Source organism: Pseudorasbora parva, chromosome 22 (genome assembly GCF_024679245.1).
Source record: "Pseudorasbora parva isolate DD20220531a chromosome 22, ASM2467924v1, whole genome shotgun sequence".
Lineage (NCBI taxonomy): Eukaryota > Metazoa > Chordata > Actinopteri > Cypriniformes > Gobionidae > Pseudorasbora > Pseudorasbora parva.
Genome location: NC_090193.1, coordinates 30,589,722 through 30,615,170, shown reverse-complemented (window position 1 = coordinate 30,615,170; position 25,449 = coordinate 30,589,722). Strand labels below are relative to the sequence as shown.

At 35.7% G+C, this 25,449-nt stretch overlaps 1 protein-coding gene across 1 annotated transcript in view; it reads right to left on the bottom strand.

The window, feature by feature from the left end:
- Positions 1-25,449, bottom strand: part of diaph3 (diaphanous-related formin 3) — a 417,231-nt gene that overhangs the window by 243,536 nt on the left and 148,246 nt on the right. Inside the window, exons 7-12 of the mRNA XM_067431466.1 lie at positions 25,269-25,338; positions 17,774-17,910; positions 17,050-17,155; positions 11,044-11,154; positions 9,907-10,025; positions 7,950-8,066 (exon numbers count right to left, since the gene is read on the bottom strand). Of these exons, the coding sequence (XP_067287567.1) occupies positions 7,950-8,066; positions 9,907-10,025; positions 11,044-11,154; positions 17,050-17,155; positions 17,774-17,910; positions 25,269-25,338 (660 nt within the window). The remainder of the gene's footprint in view (positions 1-7,949; positions 8,067-9,906; positions 10,026-11,043; positions 11,155-17,049; positions 17,156-17,773; positions 17,911-25,268; positions 25,339-25,449) is intronic.

Genomic DNA, 25,449 nt, shown 5'->3' with positions numbered 1-25,449 from the left:
TGGGGAGAGACGTAGCAAAAGTTAGAAGGGATGACACATAAAATACTGCAGAGTGAACTAATTTTGCAGTCACGCAAAGGATGTGCCCAACTTCCTTGAGTCACTGGCTTAACAAAAAGCCAGCTTTTTTACTTCACATTCCAAACACAATAATATAAAGAAGCACATCATATGCACATTTATATATTTTCAATTAAAGAAAGGAAGCGACATTTGCCTGTATATTATAAACTGAGTTGACATGTTTAATAAATCCAGCATTTGAGATTGAATACAGACTCACAATTAGTGTTTCATAAAAATAAAAAAAAAACATTAGTAAAATTAGAAGAGCTTTTAAGTGGAATAATTAGGATCAATCAGGCCCTTTGATCTGATGACCTTTTGCAGGCATCTATGAGGTAAAGTCTACTCTAAAGTCGACCCCATACAATGTCTAGCATTATAGTCCAGGCAAAATAGCGTTTTACTACAGACTAACTGAAAAAAAAAAATAATAATTCAGCTTAGATCTTTTCTATGAGGTGTCCAGAAAAACATACTAAAAGTCCTAAGAAATCCTAGTTAAGAAAATATGTTAAATTATCATCAATCCGGGATGTGTGCCAGTAAGGCCAGACAACAATAGACCCCAATGGGACTATTTTTTTTTTTTCCTTTACTCCTTTCAAAATTAAACTTTACACAATGAAAGTACACATGAAAAGTTAAAAAAAAATTGTTTTACAAGTTTCTTTGAAAATGAATTCTACTATGCAAATGAGCTATACACTAATCAAATATGCCCAAAATACACCCAAATAGGCTTTTTTTCCCCTTTACTCCAACCACAATACAACTTTACACAGTAAAAGTATACATAAAAAGTAGCTTTTTTTGTATGACAAGTTTCTTTTTAAAGGACTTTGAATACGCACACCAGCACCACACTTATTGAATACTGTATATTTTACACTTCTCCATTTCACCCTGAAAAAGCTGTCAAAGTGTTGTCTAGCAATGAAATTAGGCTCAATATAATTTGAAGTCTGATGTGTGGCCTGCCTGCCTGGTCTAAAATACTTGCCAACTACAAAATGGCAAACTTATTTTAAAGAGCTGGAACGTCTGGAAAGTGCGCCTATCTGGTTTTTCATCTGTCTTCTGAGAATCATTTAGTTGGTAAGAATGACTGTAATGACTTCTGCCTGTAATCTCATAATCTTACCTACAATACCAATAATTTGTAAATCCTCCAGCCCAAAATGTAATCTCGCCATGTTACTAATGACTAATATGGCTATTCTGACTTTCTTCTGATGTTATCTGTGGGGGAATGTCATTAGGTAAGGCTTGTTTGCAAATTAAAAAAAAAAAGAATTTATAAAGAAACTGGAGGCAAGATTGGGCCTTCAAAAGGTCAATATACACTCACCTAAATAATTATTAGGAACACCTGTTCAATTTCTCATTAATGCAATTATCTAATCAACCAATCATATGCACGAGCTCACCAAAATTGGACAGTTGAAGACTGGAAAAATGTTGCCTGGACTGATGAGTCTCGATTTTTGTTGAGACATTCAGATGGTAGAATCAGAATTTGGCATAAACAGAATGAGAACATGGATCCATCATGCCTTGTTATCACTGTGCAGGCTGGTGGTGGCGGTGGTGTAATGGTGTGGGGATGTTTTCTTGACACACTTTAGGCCCCTTAGTGCCAATTGGGCACTGTTTAAATGCCATGGCCTACCTGAGCATTGTTTCTGACCATGTCCATCCCTTTATGACCACCATGTACCCATCCAGATGGCTACTTACAACAGGATAATGCACCATGTCACAAAGCTCTAATCATTTCAAATAGGTTTCTTGAACATGAAAATGAGTTCACTGTACTAAAATGGGCCACACAGTCACCAGATCTCAACCCAATAGAGCATCTTTAGGATGTGGTGGAACAGGAGCTTTGTGCCCTGGATGTGCATCCCATAAATCTCATCAACTGCAAGATGCTATCCTATCAATATGGGCCAACATTTCTAAAGAATGCTTTCAGCACCTTGTTGAATCAATGCCAAGTATAATTAAGGCAGTTCTGAAGGCGAAAGGGGGTCAAACACAGTATTAGTATGGTGTTCCTAATAATCCTCTAGGTGAGTGTAAGTCTTTTGTGGCAAGGGACTTCAAATTTATCGTGTTTATGCATAGGTTAACTTACTAAATGGACATGGAATGTGTAAGATATTTGGCCCCTGTTTTTTCTACTTGTACCTTTATGGCTTCTTGGCCATAAGTCAATTAGGCATAGCGTTGAGCTCATTTGCATATTTAAAATAGATTTTCCCAAGAAACTTAGAAAACAAAAATGTTACTTTTCATGCATGTATACTTTCACTGTGTGAGGTTTGATTGTGATAGGAGTATAGGAAAAAATAAGCCTTTTAGGGAGTATTTTGGGCATATTTGATTAGTATATTGCTCATTTGCATATTCAAATTCATTTTTAAAGAAACTTCTAATATAAAATGTTTTACTTTTCATGTAGACCTTCATTGTGTAAAGTGTTGTTGTGGTAGAAGCAAAGGGAAAAAATTAAGCCTGTGCGGGTATATTTTGGGTAGTCTTTATTCGATTAGTGTACAGCTAATTTACATATTCAAATTCATTTTCAAAGAAATGTGTAATACCATTTTTTTTTTTACTTTTCATGGATACTTTCATTGTATAAAGTCTTACTTTGAAAGGAGTAAAGGAAAAAAATTAGCCCCATTGAGGTCTATTGTTGTCTGGCCTTACTGGCACACATCTCGGATTGATGAGAATTTAACATTGTCCTCAACTAGGATTTCTTAGGACTTTTAGTATGTTGTTCTGGACACCTTATAGAAAAGATCTAAGCTGGGGGGAAAAAATATTTTACAATTAGTTCTATTTTTGGCTCCAAAATGAGTTACTTTGCCTGGACTATTATATTATAATCAATTATAATTAACATCCATATCAGTATTCTAGTGCCATTAATCAAGTTTACTAATTGATACAGGTATGTTTGAAAATGGCACCTTGTATTTGAAATCTCAAATATGCTAATATGGTTTACATAATTTAGGATTATAAAATGCAGATAACCATATTTTCAGTCAGCCTTTTCAGAAAACATTGTGCAGTCATGGCACATTCATTTCTATGACGACATCAGAAAGGGGTAAACAATCACTCCTTAACTTTAACAATTGGCATGTGAATGTGTTTACATCAATGAAGGAGAAATATATTGCCTACCTGCAGTGGTCTTTAAATAAAAACTAAGTAACACATGCTCTGTATTCTACATATTAAGAGCCCGTCTTTTGATCAAGAAGAGGTTTAACAGACCCCCAGCTGTGAGCTTGAAGACATGAAAACTCTCTTTGAGCAGAGAGAAATATAGGGAAAGGGTATATAGGGAAGGGGAACAGTAATGTGGGCATGTGAGATGAAAGGAAGATGAAAGCAGGTTCATTCTCTTTGTTGGACACTGTCATTTGGATGGTTTGGGGGAAAGAGACAAGCAGAATAGTGTAGAATAAATAGCATTCATGGACAGAGTTTAGAGAAATGTTCATGAGGTGAGAAGAGCTTACTGAGAGGACTGGGAGCATTTAATAATATTTGACCAATTTACCAGCAGGACCCGAGACGACAACACAGCAAAGTTATGTTTATTTAGTCCAAAAGTGTTTAGAAATTAGCAAACACTCCAGTATACTTATATTTTAAAATGAACTGCAAGACAGTATACAAAAAATATAAATAAATAAATAAATAAATGGATGGATGGATGGATCCTCAGCGCAAAACATAAATATCGGTATTACAGGTTATATCCACTGATCTACATAGAGAACAGTGAATGTATACTTATCTGTAAATGTTACTAATTCACAAGAGTTTTTACATTTTTCATGAAAGCACATAAGTCTGACATTAATCTTCAAATTCCACTGAACGAGCGGCAGTGCAGTGGACGCCTGCACATGCGCTTGTTCAGTGAAGTTTGAAGATTAATGTCAGACCGATATGCTTTCATGCAAAATGTAAATACTCTTGTGAATTAGTAACAGTCGATAAGGAGTGCAAAAACATTTTCATTTCATTTAGCTAAAATACCAGCTTTTGTTTGCTAAATTTAGGTTTAAAAGTCAACATGTAATTAACATATTTTATAAGAGAGTAACTGTAAAGGGATAACAGCATGCAATTGAATATAAATGCCAGACGTTTATACAGGATAAATAAATGACAGAAAGTTCCATAGAGAATGTGTGTCTGTTCCTACAGACTATTCCTCTAATTGTTCTTGTTTTTTTTTAATACTTTAAATGTAGGGACTTAAATGATCCTTTTCCAAAGTAACTTGTTTGCGCATGATGTAGGCTATAGCACAGATATACACTTAATTAATCATGGTTCTATTAGATAGTAAAACCATGTTGTTTTTTTGGCGTATTGATTACTATTTGTATAACCACAAAGTTAAACTATGGACTGGGGGGGGGGGGTTAATTTGTGGATACCATGGAATAACTACAATAACCCTGTTTTATTTATTATTAATCTTTTTATTAATTGCAAAACCTTGGTTAATTTGTGAAAGGGTAAATAGCACTATGCTTTCATAGCACTTAGCGGACACATTTGTCAGCTATATACAATAAAAAACGATACCCCACAAAAAAATTAAAAATAAAAGGCCAACTAATCGATTATCAAAATATGTCACATAAAAATGCGTCACATAAAACTACCAATTAAAACTTGGATAAAACTATATAATTCAATAATAAACATCATTAGTTGCAGCCCTAATTCTCTTCATACTCTAACAAACACATCAAGGACAAACAAAGGAAAATATTTGCATGTTTTGTAGACTTCGCCTCAATTTGGCATGATGGTTTACTGTACAAACTCCTACAAATTGGTATCAGTGGAAAAATGTCTAATATTATACAATGCCTGTTAAAGTGCTGTGAAAATCAATAATCACAGAACTGTGTTTTTCCGGCAGGGACATGGAGTGAGACAGGGTTGCAGTCTGAGTCAGACTCCATTCAAACATCTACATTAATGATCTGGCATCAGAGCCGGACCGCTCTTCTATCCCCGGCCTAACTCTACTGCACACAGAGGTCAGAGGTCACTCTTCTGTCCCAGGCCTCACTCTACAGCACACACAGTTCAGATGTCTGCTGTACAGATAATCTTGCCTGATGTCACGCACACCTGAGGGCCTTCAGTAGAGACTGTCTCTACTGGAACATTACTGTCACGAGTGGGCCCTGTTACCTGGGCATCGCTTTGGAGAGGCTTTGGTCTGACGGGTAAAACACTGAACGAAAAGGCTCAGAGGCATTTTTATGCTATAAAGTCAAGATGCAGTCACATAAAACTACCCATTAAAAATTGGATAAAACTATATCATTCAATAATAAAACCAATTATTTTATATGGATGTGGAATTTAGGGATCAGTACTAAATAAAAAAAAATTGGGATAAAACCTCAGTAGAAAAACTACAATTGGAAATTGCCTAAAACATTATAGGGGTCCACAGAAGCACATCCAATGATGCCTGCAGGGCTGAATTAGGCTTGTAACCACTTAAAATTGAGATCCAGAAGAGATGTGTTCAGTTCTGGCATCATCTGCATCCATCTGATCCAGATTCAGTCCAATATAAAGCCCTCCTCACAAATTAAACCTCAGCAGAATTCCATTCTCTAAACACACTCGCTCTTTAACTAGTCCATCAAACTCACCTCCTGACTGACCACAGCTAAAACCCCAAAACTATTATTAAAGAAATTGACGTGATGATGAATCTGATGAATGATGAATCACTAAAAGCACATTTTGACCTCCAAAATAAACTTTAATGCTATTGGCCCTAAATAGAACCGCTAAATTGGCCAATTATCTAGTAATTAGGCATGTGCCAAATTAATGCGATATATCACGATAATGAATTGTTGAATGATATTGTTATCGTGGGCACTTCAAAATATCGTAAATATTTTATTAACAACTATTACATTTTTTATAATGCACTCAAGAATATTTTGCCTATCAACCGTATAAATGCTCAACACCGCTGTACTCTGCGTCAAAGGGACACGTGCTCAGATGTAAACAAGCCCAACGTGCACAGAGGGCGCTGATGGAACAGCAGAATGCAGCGCTTACCCCAGAAACCCCGCAAACAAAAGCAACCGCGCTAGTGAAGAAGTTTTTAAAACAGCCATTCGTTTTTTGTTTTTTTTTATCTCAATGTAGTTCATCACAGGCTCAGCACCAAATACTTAATACTTAATAGGCTATTTATTTTCAAACTTAAACATTATGTTTTAATCTGAACTACAACATGCCCTAATGATTAGAATGTTTTGGGTTATTTGTCCAAAAGACATACGACTTCATTAGTTAACATGTTAATTCATTATTACCAAACTGACAATGAAAAATACTTATAAAGAATTAATTATTCTAAGTAATGTTAATTTCTTAGTTACTGTTTAATAACAAAAGAACTTTAATGGACCTAAGATAAAGCTAACAATGACCAGTATTTCTTAACTAACATTACCAAAAACATTATACTTTCTGTAACAAATGTAGCTATTGCTCAATCTTAGTGAATGCATTAAATAATGGAGACCTTCTATTAATTTGTTCCTTGTTGTTCTTTATAGCCTTGTTTCTTTTGCACTTTAATCTGTTTAATCTGTTTGAAAATTGTACTTTTACAGCTATGGAAAAAAATAAGATACCACTTAACATTGATTTCCCTTATTTTTTTCCAGAGCTGTATATATTTTTGGTCCTTTGTATTATTGTATTTAAACATTCAGTGATTTTTGTTCAATGTCATTCACAATGTTAGAGACCAATAACTCTCTAGAGCAGGGGTGTTCAACCCTGCTCCTGGAGGGCTACAGTCCTGCAGATTTCAGTTTTAACCCTGCACGAACACACCTGCCTGTAATTATCAAGCAGCCCTGAACACCATGATTAGCTGGTTCAAGTTTTGGTTCAAGTTCAATTCAGGTTGGAGCTAGAGACCTGCTTCATTTACTCACTTATTTAGATGGGTTTGATTGAATCCTTTACTATTCTACATGTGATATGATCTATACATATACATACAATATATGTTTGTTTTTTATATATAATATGTTAATGTTTGGCAACATTGTGATGTGATCGGACGGACAGATGGACGGACGGACAAGATAGATAAGATAGATATGTGCGTCAGCTCCAGAATTTCTCATATACCGCCGCTCAACAGATGGTCTCTATCTTTATACCACTATTTCCCTTTGCACTTCTCTCTTCTGTCAAAGCTGTTATTCTAAAAACAATATACAGCTCACTGGCTAAAGAGCTTGAAAAGCTGTTCTCTAACACACAACACACTGAGTCATTAGTGAGACCTTAACGCTGGGAGATGTGTGCTGTTGCATCACTAGCACTAATTAGAACGAAATTAATAAAAACCTCAGACTAGGTTTGAAAGAGAGGAGAGATGGCATTTTCATGGAAATGCATGAATATATGATGAATAACAACGTGATTATAAGTGCCTGAGTCATTTTTGAAAGACATTTTTTCACAGGATTATGAAAAGGTCCTTGCGTGTCCAATACCATTTAAAAGTCCAAACGCACCTACTCAATTCTTTAACATTATTCTAAAATGCATTACTTAGTAATAATAAATGCAAAATGAACAAAATCAAAGAAATAGAAAGGAATGAAGTAGTAACTAAATAAAAGGTTTAACATGTTAAAACATATCAAAGCTTCTTTTTGTTCTTCAAAGCCTTCCTTTGCTTACATTACACAGCCATTTGTTGAATGTTTTACGTTAACTATCCAGTCAGCTCAATAAAATGAATACATAAATAAACAAGCAATCCTCACCGTGTGAAATAGTCATTCCTGACCAGCAGCAGGTGCTGCAGTATGGAAAGAAAATGGCTCTCGGTGCTTGTGTCCTTCACAGAGCAATATAACACATTAAAGACATCTCCAATATCAGTACACACTGTGTTAAGGAGCACTCAAGCACTGTCACTGGTAAAATAAAAAAAGAATAAATGGAAAAATACAGAAAAAGAGTGTACGTACACTCTTATACATACAGCGTAGACACGAAGTCAGAGCAAAGACCTATTGACTAGCCTTGTCAAAGCATGAGACTTGTAAACACTAACGAAAGCAAATGAATCAGGGTGATTTATGGTTATGATTAAATCTAAGAAAACATCAATGCAGTCAGTGCACGATCTGCAAAGATATTATTACAGTCTGCATATGACTACAATATTACTGTTGGAGGTCCTCTAAGGATCAAAGAATGAGTGGGAGAAAGAAAGAGAAGACAACGCAGGAGAGGGAAAGTTTTCTGAGGAGCTTTTAAGTGTGGACAAAATAAAGTAGGGCTGTCCCGATCCGATCCATGGTATCAGTATCGTGCCGATACTAGCCCAGAACGCTAGATCGGAGATCGGAGGGGAGAAAAAATATATGATCCGATACCTATCCAACACAAACCATGGGAAAGTCTAGCTTAAACCATAACTAAATGCTTGAATATTAGCATTTCCCTTGCTGCGACTAGGGTTGCCAGACGTGCCATGAAATACGGAATCGTCATGTATTTACAAGCAAAATGAGAAATGGCATCCCGTATTGTTTTGATACGGGACACAATTTGTGCCGTATTTTACATAGGTCCACACATAGTTCAATAAACATATAAGGATTTTGAAGTGTGGAGAATACTGATAGCATATATAAAGAAATACATTTTTTTAATAAGTTGTAGAGAAGCTCATTTGCACGTGATTGAGTTTTAGTGGCTTTGTTGCCATAGCGGCGATGTCTCGGAAACGTGCGCTGTAAAGCTTGTGTCCACCGTTTGAAAAACGCAAGAGGATTTCAAAATATAGGGCTAAATATTTTAAAAAATGTATCAATTGGTCTGTCCAGTAACTCTATTAATTAATAGATTATAGCCTAAGTAATGTGAGTTTATAATTTTGCAATGCTATATTAATCATACATAATAAATAATTCTGTCATATAAAGTTTATGACATTTAAAAAACATTTAGATAAAAATGGGACACAATTACATAATACTATAGTCATATTAGTTTAACTAAATTCATAAAAAAATTAACATTTTTGAATTTCATAATTGTCAGAAAAGTTATTATTGGTTCAGAATGACTCCTTACACACCCAAAAATGTAAATTCTGTCAGTGTATTTACTCACCCTCAAGTTGTTCCAAACCTGTATACATTTCTTTTTGTCATGTTGAACACATAGGAAGATTCATTCCTACTATAGTCATTGGTGCCTCCAAAGCAGCCTGGTTACAAACTTTCTTCAAAATATCGTTTTTGCAGAACACAGAAAGTCACACAGGTTTGGAACATCAAGTTGATGTTTGGAACACAATGATGACAGAATTTTCATTTTGGGGTGAACTATCCGTTTAAAGTGCACTAAATAGGCTACTAAAGAGTTTTTTAGAAAAAAATTAAATAATCAAATGTAAAATAATATAAAATGTGTTCTGTTGCAAGTTCACATACTTGAGCTCATGTTTTCTCAAGGTTTATTGTGGAGCTGTCAAGTTGTCATTGTTGAAATAATCAATTCATGATTTATTCTTTAAAAACGAATCATGAATGGGTGTCCCTTTTTTGGCATCATTCATTTCATTTATTTTATTATTAGTATTAGTTCAAGAATAAAATAAAAATATCAAATTGATATCGGAATCGGCAAAGCTGCGGTATCGGCATCGGAAGTGAAAAAATGGTATCAGGACATCCCTAAAATAAAGTTTCAGTGTTGAAAGGATATTCCAGTTCGCTCCTGATGTCCTCCAGGCGATGGGAGAACTCAATCATGTCCTCCTCCTTGTGCTCCTCAAAGACCTTCAGCTGAATATCCAGAGCATCATTTTTTACAGTGTTCAGGCTCTACACAGAAGGAAGGGCAATGGGAAACAAAGAAAAGAACAAATTACATGGGCCATGCCATATAAAACGTGATATTGCTTGGTCTTTTGAAATAAAGAGATGATGTAATATGTATACATACAACTCCAAACTACTGCTAGAAACTAAAGTCAACAGCATCCAAGAATAAAGCTCATTGGGCAAATTTAGTCTGAGTTTATTCTGAGCAATATTGTGCACCAAACAACAGAAATCAATACTAAGTAAAAGTTTCACTTCTTTCGGTAAAAAAAAGCCTAATCACGGTACTGATGTCAATCACATATGGCACACATTTCCACAAACACCAAGTCTGTATTCTGAAAATTACAGAGGTGTTTTTGCTCGTTATATATGCAAAGAGGTTAGCCAATCAGAACAGAGATCAACTACATATATTGTAGCAAAACAGCAGGTGTAATCCGAAGTAGACAGAAAGAACGAGGAAAAAAATTAATGGGGAAAATTTCATAAAATTGCTTTTGTTGCAAGAAAATGTGACTAACATTTTAAGTTGACTTTCAGGGGAAAACGAGGAATGTGACCACTTTAAGACAGAGAAAAAAGAAACAGTGACAAAACACTATTTTCAAAAAATGTGTATTTAGAAAGAAAAAAATTATTTTGCTTTCATTCCATCTCTTTTTATTGTCTAGTCCTATTTCTGAGGCAGCTTCTGTTTTGAATAATAAATAAGACATGCGTGCGGCATTAATCTATCAGACTCGCACACACTCTGGCTTTCATTTCACACACTTCTTTCCTGTTTTGTTCAGGCAGTTTTCAGTCGTTTGTTGATAGAACATAACCACATTCAGAATGCCAAGAGGAGACAGACCGAGAGAAAGAGACCAATCCAATTCTGGCTGTAGGTATTGATTCAGCAGAGCGACCTCTCCTTCAGGCCTCATAAATTATTTGCAGACCCATTTTACAATATTTCACTCAAGTGGACAACTCATTTAAATATTAATACACAGACAGTGGTGGAGCCGCTTACCGGCAGGATCTTTCGCAGGCCGCAGCGCATAAATTCATTTCGGATGTGCAGCCTGAAGTCCAACTCATCAGGAGACGTTACGAGGGCATTGATGAGCTGCATGCAAGCCACCTAAAGGAAAGATAAGATTCAGTACGAGTGCGTTTTGTGTGTTTGTGTGTACAGGTATATGTGGTTTATGAGACCACAAATGTGTATAATGGCATTGGTATTAAAACGTAAACATTTTTACTTCCTGTGCCCTCATAAACCAAATGGGTTAAAAAATTAAAAAAGAATGTGATATATACACTAACAAAATTATAAACACAACACTTTTGTTTTCCCCCAATTTTTGTGAGCTGAACTTTTTATATGTACACAAAAGGCCAATGTTTCTTAAATATAGCTCACAAATCTGTATAAATTTGTGTTAGTGAGCACTTCTCCTTTGCTGAGATAATCCATCCACCTAAGGTGTGGCATATCAAGATGCTGATAGGAGCACAATTATTGCACAGGTGTGCCTTAGGTTGGCCACAATAAAAGGCCATTCTAACATGTGCAGTTTTATCACACAGCACAATGCCACAGATGTCACAAATTTTGAGGGTGTGTGCAATTGGCATGCTGACTGCAGGAATGTCCACCAGAGTTGTCGCCCCTGAATTGAATGTTAATTTCTCTACCATAAGCTGTCTCCAAATGCGTTGCAGAGAATTTGACAAACCACGTGTAACCCGCGCCAGCCCAGGACCTCCACATCCAGCATCTTCTTCAAGATCGTTTGAGACCAGCCATCTGGACAGCAACAATCGGTTTGCATAACCAAATTATTTCGGCACAAACTGCTCATCTGCATGCTCGTCGTCCTCATTAGAGTCTCGACAGTTCGTCGTCGCCTTAGCCAACTTGAGTGGGCAAATGCTCACATTCGATGGTGTTTAGCACTTTGGAGAGGTGTTCTCTTCAAGGATAAATCCTGGTTTTTACTGTACAGGGCAGATGGCAGACAGCTTGTATGGCGCTGTGTGGGTGAGAGGTTTGTTGACAAAAGTAATCCTCTCAGAAAACATACAAATACAGGTCTTTTTTGATGTTTAATTGCTATTTGGAGCATTGGGATAGCTAGACGAGGGATTAATGAAATATTTATTTTTTTGCAAAAACCACAAATTTGACCAAGATTGACAATTTTCACTATTAGCCCAGTTTTTTGCCTTACCGATGTGTGAGTTTATCATGGTCTTAAATGTCTCACTGAAGCAGATTGTTTTTAGAGGAATGTATATGAGACTGCAGTTTGGACCTGTTGAAGAGCATCACTGTGGTTTATAACTCAAAGAGCTCTCAGCCAACATAAAGGATTCCATTACCTCAGTCAAAAACTACTGCTCATCTCCTCAAGCAACACAGATCATCAATTATTGATCAGTCTCCACTGCGACACCCTAAATCACATGTGTGAGGAAGTGTTTAGTTAAAAGGCACTAGTGCATTCAGGGGACCAAGGCGTATTAAACAGACAGTGACTTGTCGTATGAGCCTGTGTGTCTGTACCTCCTGTTCACAAAGCAGAATTCATATCTGACGATAAAATTATTGATTATTAAACAAACCCCACTGATACCAGATTATTTATAGCAGTGAGTCTCAGCTGATACAGGGCTGGTACGAGTTAATTCAGTAAAGGAGTCATCAGTCTGATTTAACAGTACCTTCTGGGTTCACAAATCTTTTGAATGATTCATTAAAAATGGTTTCGGTATTCAAATGGACAACAGTGCTTGGTTCCATCTAGACCACTGGATATAAAATAATTGCGCCATTTTACCATTTCTACAGATTAAAGTGCAATTAATGTTGTGCCATATACATAGGTGACTACATGTTAAAAAATATATATAAATATATAAATAAATAGTTGGGAGATTTATTTACCTTTTTTGGGTAAATATTTGTAACATTTATTTGTCATCACAGCTTTGGCTCTTAGGGCTCAAGATTATCATCTTTGACTATTTTGAGTGTTAGATAAAAGATATTTATTTATTTTACAAAGTACTGTGGCTGCCCTGATGGAAATGCATAACTGTTCCAAAAAAGTAGGCAGTAAAAAAAAAATGATGATGCATTAAAAAACATGACATTCATTTAATTCATTCATCAATTATTCAAATAGTAACAAATGGTAAAAGTTTGAGTCTTTTGAGTGATGCACTAAATAATCATTTTGATTCATTACAACCGGTTTATAAAAGTCACTGGCTGATTAATCAAAGAATCAATATTTTTACACATGTACCTAAAGAACTGTAGGAAAATGTCCAATTCAAAACTTGAAAGGAAAAAAACCTTTTATTGCTTAAGATCTGCTTGGGCAGAATAAGTATTTCATAAGCCTTTTGATTTAAGACACGACGGCTTTGTATTTTTCATATTTGTGTGGCTCAACTACAGGAGGAATCTCTGCAAAGTTGAGCATATAAGAAACACTTGCTGACTGCTTTAAGAAGAGAAAAGAAAAACACATCTGCCATTAATAACTTCAGCATCTTCCTAACCTGCCTACGTCACATGCCTGGTGAGAAATGGGAGTGGTGAGATGACAGGATGAGGAGAGAAAGAGGAAGTATTCCTGTGAGAATCACTCACTCTCCATTAGCTCAAGGTAATACAGTGCTAAAAGAAAAATCTACTAGATGTAGACATGAAAACACAAATTATGCATTGATAAAACAACATGCTGAATCATTTACTAACTCTCATGGATGAGCGCACAGTCACACATGCAACAGGAAAATGCTTGGTATCCTTGAGTTTTCCTTAAATTCTTCAAAAAAATAAATAAAGATGTTGTGCAGTCTATGGTCGACCCTGAGCACTCCCTTATGCCCTTTTGCTAGATGTGTGCCTCTAAGAGCATCTATTTGAAGATTTACCCTCTAAATATATATCAGGCAAGAACAGGAGAGTGGAGTGAGAAAAAGAAACCATAAAGAAAACTTCAAAACTGTCTTTGATAAATGATTAATGTGGTTAAAAGAGATCACAGCGGACTATTAGCAAACAGGAACAATAACCAGTCATTCAACAGAGCATTACTAGAGGCCTCTAAACACACTAGTTGACCATGGATATTAATCAATGCGTCCTGGATATTTTTTGGCTGCATTTCTCTATTTAAATTCCAAATGAAGAGAAACCAAGGGGCCTTCCTGTGTGACCTGCTATTACAGTGCATGCAACTGCTTCGTATTAACTATTCAACACTACAAAAATCTTTTGGACTGAAAGAGGAGATAGTGTGTTGATTAATCCTAAACATAATATTCTGAAGTGATTGAACTGTTAAATATGTTGCTCTCTGCAGGTCACAGTAAAGCACAATAAACGCATTCCGTCATCATGTCAAAATAATAATGAATTTATTTTTCTGTAACATTAACTGCTTGCTTAGTGGTTTATCCTAAATGCTGGATATAAGAAAAAAGTATGTGAACATGTGCACGCTCTATTTATATTTGAAGGGAACGATTTGTGCCTCTCTTTCACCTCCCTCTGCTACTAATTAAATTGAAACAAGGCTACTTTGATCAGCCTTAACAATGAAGTCGTGAAATTAACGCAGCCATACCAGCGCATTTTGTTCTGTAGGGCCAGCACTCTGCAGAGCATGACACTTAATGTGTGCACACATTCTGAAACAAGACAGTCTGGAGTCAAAACTAAACACATTAAAGTATAGGACGCAAAGAGTCAGATCTGCACAGTCCTTTAAAAAAAATATACATTTTTACAGACAGAAAGAAGGATGAAAAGTGATAGATAGGACACTAGATAGACAGAATAGAAGGCATATATATATATATAGTCTTTTTGCACCTACTTTTATACACTAGTGCTCTGATTTACCCATGATCTATTCAGTTATTAGAGTCAATCATGGCTTGTGACTCTAGAATATCAAATACAGTTTTCTACTGTACTATCCACTGTTAAGAAAACTGCCCATTACATGATTTGTGGTTTACAGACACCAGACTCATAGTGCACTTCTGTCTTATTTACAGGCACAGGACTATATCCAAATGTCCATAGTCATATTATGATTATTTTAAATCTCATCAGGGATGTTTGACTAATGCCAGTTTGTTCTTTACAATGCTAATGAAGTGCTATAGCTGGCAGCACTAATCTTACAAATTGTGAGAAAGGGGCAGGAAATTAAGTTTTTCTAACATTTAATTCATTAAAAACGATGAATTTCACTTCTAAACAAGCAACAAACTAATCCTAAACTTAAAGGATTAGTTCACTTCGAAATGAAAAGTTCCTGATATTTTACTCACCCATTTCATCCAAGATGTTCATGTCTTTCTTCAGTTGAAAAGAAACGTTTTTTGAGGGAAACATTCCAAGTTTTTCTCCTCACAACGGAGTTCCATTGCAACCAAAATGTTGATGGTCTACATCAATGCAGTTTCAAAGGGTTTCAGAGGCTCTGCGTGATCCCAGATGAGGAATAAGGTCTTATCTAGTCATTTTAAAAAATAAACTAGATTTTAGCTAAACTGCTTATCTAGCGCTAGGCAGAAGTACAGCCCCAAGCCAATGAGCGAGGAGTTATACAAACGGCCTGTAGCAAAAAATAAAAAAGGTAAAACAACAATGTTGAATGATTTTAAAGTTGAAGGTGGAGTCCTTTACCAAAAACACTCAATCTTCAACTTTAAAATCATCCGACATCGTTGTTTTTTTGTTATTTTTGGGGTAGATGACTGATCGTTTCGCTAGATAAGACCCTATTCCTTTTCTGGGATCACGCAGAGCCTCTAAAGCCCTTTGAAACTGCATTGATTTAGACCTTCAACATTTTGGCTGCAATGGAAAAATCCTGGAATATATTCTACTTTAGACTGAAGAAATACATGAACATCATGGATGAGATGGGGTGAGTAAAATATCAGGAAATTTTAAAAGTGAACCAATTCTTTAAAAGAAGCAATGAGTATCTTTACTTTATAGTCTATTGAAATGTGCGCTTGTATAAAAGACTGATCTTAAACAAGCAGACATGCTCCTTAGTTTTCTGTGTAGGCCTCTATACACAGACGGCAGGTGATTTTAAAGTGTGAATTGCGTTTTAGAGGTGATTCAGGGCCCTGTGACTTCATCGGTATATTGAAGTAACTATCAAGCAAATTGCTGGTGCTTAATCTCAGCATAACCATTTAGCTGCCCCCAAATCTCTGAGGAAACTCAAAATGGAATAGTATTTATAGGAAATGTATTTCCCCACCTGAGCAATGCACACAATAGTTGCAATATAAATTCAGAGTGAAAATCACTTTGAAAATGGGTTGTTTTATATTTAGACAGTAGACAAGTATCTAATAGATAGATTAATAGACAACTGGTAATTTTAAGTGATACTTGTGCAATCACTGAAAAAAAAAAAATTATTTGCCGAGTAAAACATCCTTAAAGTAAGCCGTTTTTATTTATTTTTTAAACCATGCATAAACATTATTCTCTCAAAAATACAAGCATGCATGTTGCTCATATATTATGGCAGCCTAGTTGTGCTGAATAAAGTGAAATGACACTTTTGCCACTGATATGTTTATAAGAAACTGGAAAAAGCACAAAAGTCAGAGCATGTCAAAAGTTCTAAAAGGGCCCAAAACTGCAGACTTCTAGGGCGTAAGCCACTTGCCGCCACCTATTGGTGTCTTAGTTTCATATTTTAAAGCAACATTGCATTTCTCCAACATTTCATATATTTGTGTGTATACAGGGCAAAAAAATACACAGATCAGAGTGATCCTATTTTCGTTTTCTTTAGAAAGTGGCACCAGTTCAGCTTGAGAGCAGAAAGACTTTCTTTTGCATCTAGCATAGGTATAAATGTGTATATTTGGCTGAGTGTGTATTTTACCATACAAGGTCATGAGGGCATTAATAGGGATTTAACAGCAGAAGATGAGTGAATAAGAAGGCATTTGAGTAGCAGTGAACGTTTACCTGTAACTGGACGGAGCGAACAGTAAGGCCTTGGACGATAGGGTTAAAACGGGCCACCCCTCTTCCCTCGGTTGCCGTGGTGATGGCTTCAAGGACCTTCTCCAAACTTCATGGATAAAAAAAGTAAAAGTAAATGTTATGGCTTTGATTTGGCTTTACATTTTTTGAGAGTTATGCTGGGATTGCACTTCTCACGGGTATGGAGGGCAGTATAAATGCACCTACTGCTCCTTATATACTTTTAATAAAAATGCCAATTTGTCATTGTTTACATGGAGCTGATATTTAAAAAGACTGTTTAGATGAAATAGTCAAGTTAAATGTATGCTCTCCTTATAATTTCAATGTAAAAAGACAACCCAAAAAAGAAGAAAAAGTATCAATAAGAATATGTACAAATCTATACTAATTAATAAAACTTGGTAACGCAAACGGTAAACTAACATACACACAGCTATAAGAAAACATTAAATTATGATGTCATTATATGAAGTTCAGCAAACAGTGGCCCAAAAAAGCATTTGAACACACACACAAAAAAAGAAATAAATACCCTATTTGAGAATGCTGAGGTTAAATATCACAATGGGGAAATAAAACTCTAAACAAATTATTGAATAATTAAACAATGAAATGAGGCTGAAATAAGAAAGAACAATAATATTGCATCATAACTAGAGTCATTTCAACTCAAAGCCTGGAAAAAGCAAGTCGGGGGGCTTACGTATTTTCTTCTCCCACAATACAGATTGCAGAAAGCAGTTTAACCACATCTGTCATCATGGCTGGCTGACAAGGGTCAATGGCTTGGGCCAACAGTGCCAGACTCGTCTCCTCTCCAAAGATCCGCTCCAGTCCATACTGCAGACAGACAGAAAAAGTTATGTAATTCATAACCCAGTGTAACTCAGTGATTCCTGCAATTCTATTCCACAGTGACACTGCACCCCTGCTAAATCTACAGCATCTCAGTAAAAGATCAATTCAGTGAATATGAATTGTATGCAATGACTTTCAAAGAATTACTGAACAAAATGGAGAGCTAAAAAAGAGAGCTATTGACTAGGCTGAACAGAGAAGTGTGTAGCGGGAGCTGTCTGTCAAAATCTGTCACCAGTCGAATGTGTTATTTAATGCCAAAATCAATCCAAAACACAAAAATACGGTAAGATATATAGGTTTATAAAATATTGAGGGACACATTAAATTCAAAGTAGTAATTTTGGAGAAGAGTTTAAGTTTTAATTTAGAGGTGACTCTTTAAAAGTGGAGGAACCAAAGAAGGACATGGCATAGCTGCCTGTTGCTCTGTCCTTGAAGTAATGACAAATCTGCGATCAGGGATATGTTAATAGTAGCGTGAAAGAGAGAGGGAGGTGTAAAAAAAAAAAAAAAAGAAAGAAATGGCAAGCATAAAGGTGAATGAAGAACACAGACACAGGACAGAAAAGCCTTGGGGGTCTGGAACGACAAGAGCGGATCGAGACCCGCAGAGAGAAGCGAGGAGTCAAAGAGGGGAGAATATCCACGTATGAACACAGGGGGGTTCAGTTAATGACGACCGCAGCGCCAACACCACAGGATGAATTTCTCATTAATTCAAAAACACTCTGATGTAACTTAAAAGACAATATCTCTCTACTCTGTCAATCTTTAGGTACAAGAGATTCACTTGCCAAAAAAAAATATTCCCAAAGGTTTTTTTTTGTCTCGTCTCTAATTATAAAATTTCATGATCTGCTTATTTAGAAGTGAACAAATATATATATATATATATATATATATATATATATATATATATATATATATATATATATATATATATATATATACGGTAATTATACTTGTCACAATGTGACGCTACATTTGGAAGACCTAAATCAGCTGCCATCTTGAAACAGCACAAAAGAAGTTTAGCAATTTTCAAGACATGAATCATGCTGAGTGAATTAATTTCTGACTAAAAAGCTTTAGGACAGCAAATTCACCAAGTTGTGTTAATTGCTCCATAACTCATGCCAATTAATGCCTGCGACTGCCATATCTCAGACTTGTTGTCATTCAGAACAGATGTTTCTTCAGCTTTTTTTATGCAAACTTGGATATGAAAACATCCTTCCCGTCTCAGAGGCACAGGGGAGATAACGCTTTATCAGAGTGTTTACGCACAGTAATGGATGTAAACATATTTGATCCATTTTCTGTCTTCATTTGGTGGGAGTTGGTGACAGCTGGACGGGAGCACCTGCCTGGCAGGCAACTTGGGCGGAATACGTCCCGTGATGCTGTGGGGCTAAAATGAGAAGTCTGTAGTAGTGACAGGCCTCTGGGTAAATAAGGCTCTAGGCACCTGTTGGGTGCTTGGGATTACATGAGACCTTTAGAGCTAAGAGGTATGTGTAGTAGATTTTGAAACTTGCAGAACATACAACTGGGATTTCCAACAAATTAATTCTAAAAAATAACTACACAGAAGTGTTTTTCTGTGACACTACAGAAACAGGCCTCAGGAAAACAACAATGGCCTCAACCCATTTATATTGCCTCGGTGGGTGACCATGATAGATTTACTGAAAGATTCACTGATGCGCTTAATTGCTTTGTTTCCATTTTAAACAAATGGCGTGTCAATTAGAGTCAATGACGAGACAACTGAATAACAATTATTAGAATTACTAGAATTTATTAGGATTACTAGAAACACACATGATTCAGATTACTAAAAACTAGGGATGGGTATCATTTGAATTTTAACGAATCCGATTCTTATCGATTCCTAATTTTGATTCGAATAAGGTAAAAAAAAAAAAAAATTTGATATTCACATTATTATTCTAAGTCTTATTGCAAAACATTCTATTGCAGCTGAATACCATGAACAAAAATCAGGATAAAGATTTACACACACACACACTTTTATATTTCCTTTTAAAATGTTTTAAGACATAATTGACTGTTTACGAAAATATATTGCCATTTTTGTGTGCAAGTGTCCGTGCATGTGCTGTGAAAAAGACGAATCACCGGTTTAGGGCAATTTTAACACTTTTTAATTAATAAAACAAATAAAGATGTTAATTATTAAAGATTAATAAAGATTCCAGATTTCAACATTTAAATTATAATTACATATTTAGTGACAAGCATCACTGCTATGTATGCCCAATGAAGTTGTTTTTAATTAACAGATTCAGATCTTAAATATTAGTGATCAGTAATCTGCAGCTAATTGAGCAATGTGTGTTCTTTTTCCACTCAGTAAAGCACATTTCCACAAACATTGCAGTACTACTACTGCATGTTTACTAGCAATATAACACGAAATATTAAACATTATTCACAAAACGAATGTGCTAATCCACAATAAACTGTGTGTAACAAACTATAACTGACTGTCATAAAAATCTGAACAATGGCCAGATTACCTTTGTTAGCCTTTACGCTTTTTGCAATGGTAAAAGCACAGATCCTCTCATCAATACTGAAGTAAATATTTTAGCACAAATAATTGATAAATAGCTGATATTCTATGCTATGTTGTCTAAATAAAACAAAGACAAACATTTACTTCAAATAAGCATTAGATCACAATAAGGATTTAAAAAAAAATCTAATCTGAACATTAAACTGCATAAATATCTAATACTAACCATGTAGAAGGAATATTGACAATGCATTTTTTTTTCTTTTAAATTTCTAATACTGATGTACTGTAATATCAATGCTTACTTTAGTAAAATACCATTGATATACGCCATCATAAAACAGAGTCAGACCCGTTAACGACGCTGATAGATGACTGCTAACAGGTCCTCAGATAAGATCAGTTCAACTTCACTCAAACACCATGGGATATGTTGACACCAGACAACATGCCTGTCTTACATCTGCCACATACCCAATGAATGAACATGGATCAAAACACCACAGATCTCTATCTGTACGTGTGTATGTATGTATGTGTGCAAGAGGCGGGGGTAACTCCTCAGACCGCGGGCTATCTCAGCAACATCAGAGACACCACTGGAGATCAACTTCTAACGCCTCTCTCTAACAGGAGTGTGCAAATCATCAAAAGCCCCCTAAGACCGCTCCACCTTGGCCTTGCGGAGTAACCCCCTCCCGAGTTCAGAGTGGTGGCTGTCTGCAACCCCCTTCATCTGAAGCTCTGCTCTTATCGCTCCTGACCATTTGAAAGCTCCCGCAGGTACATGCGTCCGACGGTGAGAAGCAGGCATGCGATGAGTTAGCGGATATGTAACACGCCAGTTGATGAAGAGCCGACCCGGCTGACACACAACAGTGGTTGGAATGAGTCTTGTTTGAAGCTAGTGCTTTAGGGTAATAATGTTATTTCTAATAAGTATTATTATAAATATTATAAGTATTAAATTATAATTATTTCTAAGATTTCTAATTTCTAAAAAGCACGTCTGAAACAAATGAAATACATCCACAACAGATACATTTTTTAAAATATTTATCTGCTGGAATTCGTGGAATTGTAGATAGAGTCAGACTGGTAACTAGGGCTGTCAAAATTGCTCAAAAATGACGTTCGAATATTCCCTAAAAAAAACACAAATATTCAAACTATAACAGAAAAAATTAATACAAACAGACATAACTACTACTATAGGTAGTCTATTTAAGTTTAAACATATTTGACAACGTATTACTTACACAAAAACAAGTAAAGCAAATAATGGCCAAGACCGCAGACCTCACTCTATCTCATCCTCAGCTCACACTCTCTGCACATAACGGTTTAAATGAACAAACTTTTGAGTGCGGATCAAGAGATTTGTCCCAAGCTATTTAAAGGTCCCGTTCTTCACGATTTCATCTTTCAAACTTTAGTTAGTGTGTAATGTTGCTGTTAGACCATAAATAATACCTGTAAAATTATAAAGCTCAAAGTTCAATGCCAAGCGAGATATTTTATTTAACAGAAGTTCCCTTTCAAAGCCTACAGCGAACGGCCGGTTTGGACTACAGCAGGAAGTGCAGGGATGTAATGACGTCACTAGAACCGTTTGTTGACTAACCCTCCGCCCACAAGAACACGCAAAATAGGGGGCGTGGTCTTGTTGCTCTGGAGTAGAGAGCACATTCAGCGCTTGCATCTCCCCGTTATGGTACAGGGTATATACAGCAATCCTTAAGTTAAATTTACTACTTTTTAATACCTTTTTTACTACCTTCAGAATATTTTTTAAAATCATCACGACACTGAATTGCAAGTGTTAATCAGCGATCTTTCTATTATTTACACAGATTTTGACATCTATAACATACAAAAAAGAATAGATTTAGAATCGACACCAGGAGGAAATCTGTTATAAGTTATAACTGATAATTTGTGTGTGTTGTTGAGTTTAACAAAATACAAAAAACTAGTGCTGTCAATCGATTAAAAACTTCAACTAGATTAATCACACATTTTTTCTGTGATTAATCGCAATAAAAAAGAAATGTTTGTGTACGTTTTTAATATATTTTTCAATATAATGATTTCACAGTTAATCAAATTAATGTAGAAACAACATAAAGACAGTATATTTTAAATACTTGTTTAAATGGCATCTTTTTATGAATGAAGGCCAGTATTACTGATATTAATACAGCTACTGATTGTTTTTTTACAAATATTATTAGGCTTAAAAAATATAACAGTTTTTAATTTAAGTAAACTTAAAACAATGCTAACATACACCCATAATAAATGTCATGTTTACTCCAGCTCTTGCTGTCTTAACAGTTAGGAAATATACAGAAATTTAATAAAGTTATCAAAGTTATATGCCGTCTGCACTGCATAAACTATAAATTAAATAGTTCATTCTTATTAAAGCTGCAAAAGTTATTTTGGCTGCTGTCCCTTTAAGAGCAGACAGACACGCGGATCTCACTGTTTATATACTGTCAATGGATCGCGCCTCATTCTCTCACAACTCTTTTTGTTCATTTTAGACTTTATATAAATCATTTAAGATTGCTCTTATGAGGATAGTCGTTGAAGATATGCCTTGAAGCAAGCAAGTCTAAAATAAAACGTAAGCCAGCCACTTCTGTTGAGCGCGCAGTGTTCTGAGATGATGCCGAACGACCGCTGAATATGACGTCAGCATCAAACATACGTTGAGACGGAGACGAAAGATCTTTGATTATGTGGCCAGATATGCTAAAGCCCATATTTAAACGAACTAACGCGAACGCAGATAGAATTTCAATCAGAATTGGACACCTGATAGTCTGAAAAAATAATACCTAATTTGGAAAAAAATAATACCTCCGAGACCACATTTAACACTTTTAATGGCCTTAAATTTGACAATTTTCATTTATCACTTTTTGTCTTTTTGACACCCTGTGGTAAGAGGCGGGACCTTTCCGGGCAAAGTGCACTAAGCTGCTGTCCAATCACAACACGGGAAGCGCTGGCCCAATCAGAACTGGTTACGTATTTCTGAAGGAGGGACTTCATAGAACAAGGAATCAGGTCTTTTTAGGACAGAGGAAATAGTGCTGTACAGGTAAGTAAATTGTGTGAAAAATACTGTGTTTTCTTACACACGAAACATGAACTCATGTTATATTGCACACTGTAAACATAATCAAAGCTTCGAAAACCCGCAAAGAATGGGACCTTTAAGGTTGCGACTCTTGTACCAAATATAGCAGGCTTCATCCAGTGATTGAAACAAATATTATTAATATTCATTTAAGTTTTACAGCATATTGAAAGCTCTTAGAGAGCTGTACTGCGTTAAACATGGAACTTTTCCTTGACATGAAACAGTAAATAATCAAACCAGTGGAAGTGTGCATAAAAGCAGTGCATTTATCCTTTACTCATACAATATCTATTCAGTCAGTACAGTAGCCTACACTTTAGTAATGTTTCTGTTTAACGTTAAATAAAATGAGGCATGGTATGCAAACTGTATCTTACATAGCTTACATAAAACTATCTCGCGGCTCAACAATTTGACCTCCTACCAACCAAAACCCAAAGTACTTCCAGACATGGGTTTTTAGATTTCGGAGGGGTAAATGGTAAATGGACGGGCTGGGCTCTGCATTTCCTGCCATCTTCCATGCAAGACGTGTCAACTTTCAGCATTGATGCTGTGACTGACATTGCGACTCCTGTGACCTGTCCCTGGTGCGCCCACTCGCAAAGCAAACAGCCACGCCTCTACTACCGCAGGCATTTTTTCCACTTTTTTTTTCTTTCGAATATTAATTTTCATCTTCAAAATTCATTATTTTAAAACTATTCAATTAGAATGTATATTCTAATTTATAATATTCGTTGACAGCCCTACTGGTAACCCGAAGGTTGTGGGTTCGATTCTATATACTAGCAGGAAATTACTGAGGTGCCATTGAGCAAGGCACCTTACACCCAATTGCGCCGCCACAGCAAAAAGGGCTGACCACTGCTCAGGGTGTGTGGGTCCAGAGATTGCAGAAGTGTGTACACTAACTTGGATGGGTTAAATGCAGAGAACAAATTCTGAGTATGGGTTACCATACTTGGCCTTTACTTGTCAATTTCTCTTTTTTACATTCATTCCATATATTCTATTAATATTATTTGGCCACGTGCAAACTGCTCCGTTTTGGCATATAATTTCTGTGCTACATTGCAACTAAAATTCTTACAATCTATTGCAAATCTATTATTATGCCTTGCAAACTTAAAAGTTTGATTTTCTCTAATGTATTCTGCATTTTTTGTAACAAAATCTGCTAATTGGCCATTGAAATAATGTTATCTATTTGGCTGACATTTTGTCAAAATAGCAACAATGATTTTCACAGTGTTAAAAACATCCGTAAAAAATTTTTTAAATTTTTTTTAATAAAAACTATAGTACCATAATTTTCTAGCATGATGAATTTATGGGATTGGGTTACATTATAGTCGTTTCATTTTCAGTTTACTTCAACTTTTCATGTTTAAATAAGAAAAGAAAACATTTTAAAGAAACAAAACTGAAAAAAAAAGGAAAACGGCTATAATGTAACCCAATCCCATAATACCAATGGGAGCGAAGACTGTGAATCTCACATTGGAAAGAAGAGTAACAACCGTATTTAGCTGCAGGTTGTATGTGGTCTTTGAAAACTGATAACTGTCCAATGACACGTGAGTTATCTCAAGTGGGAGGTAGTTATAAAGTGAACTTGCAGCTCGGTGACGTTATTACCTTGTTGTTCATAAAGGCCTTGAGGCACTGAATGACTTTGTGTTGACACTTCTTATCCACCTTTTCTTGGCTAAAAAAAAGAAAATGAGAGAGTGAATGAATGAATGCAGGAGGAGCTCAGTGGGTTAACAAGACAAAAACAGTCAAATAATTTAGTTTACAAACTGCACAGAGCTACATG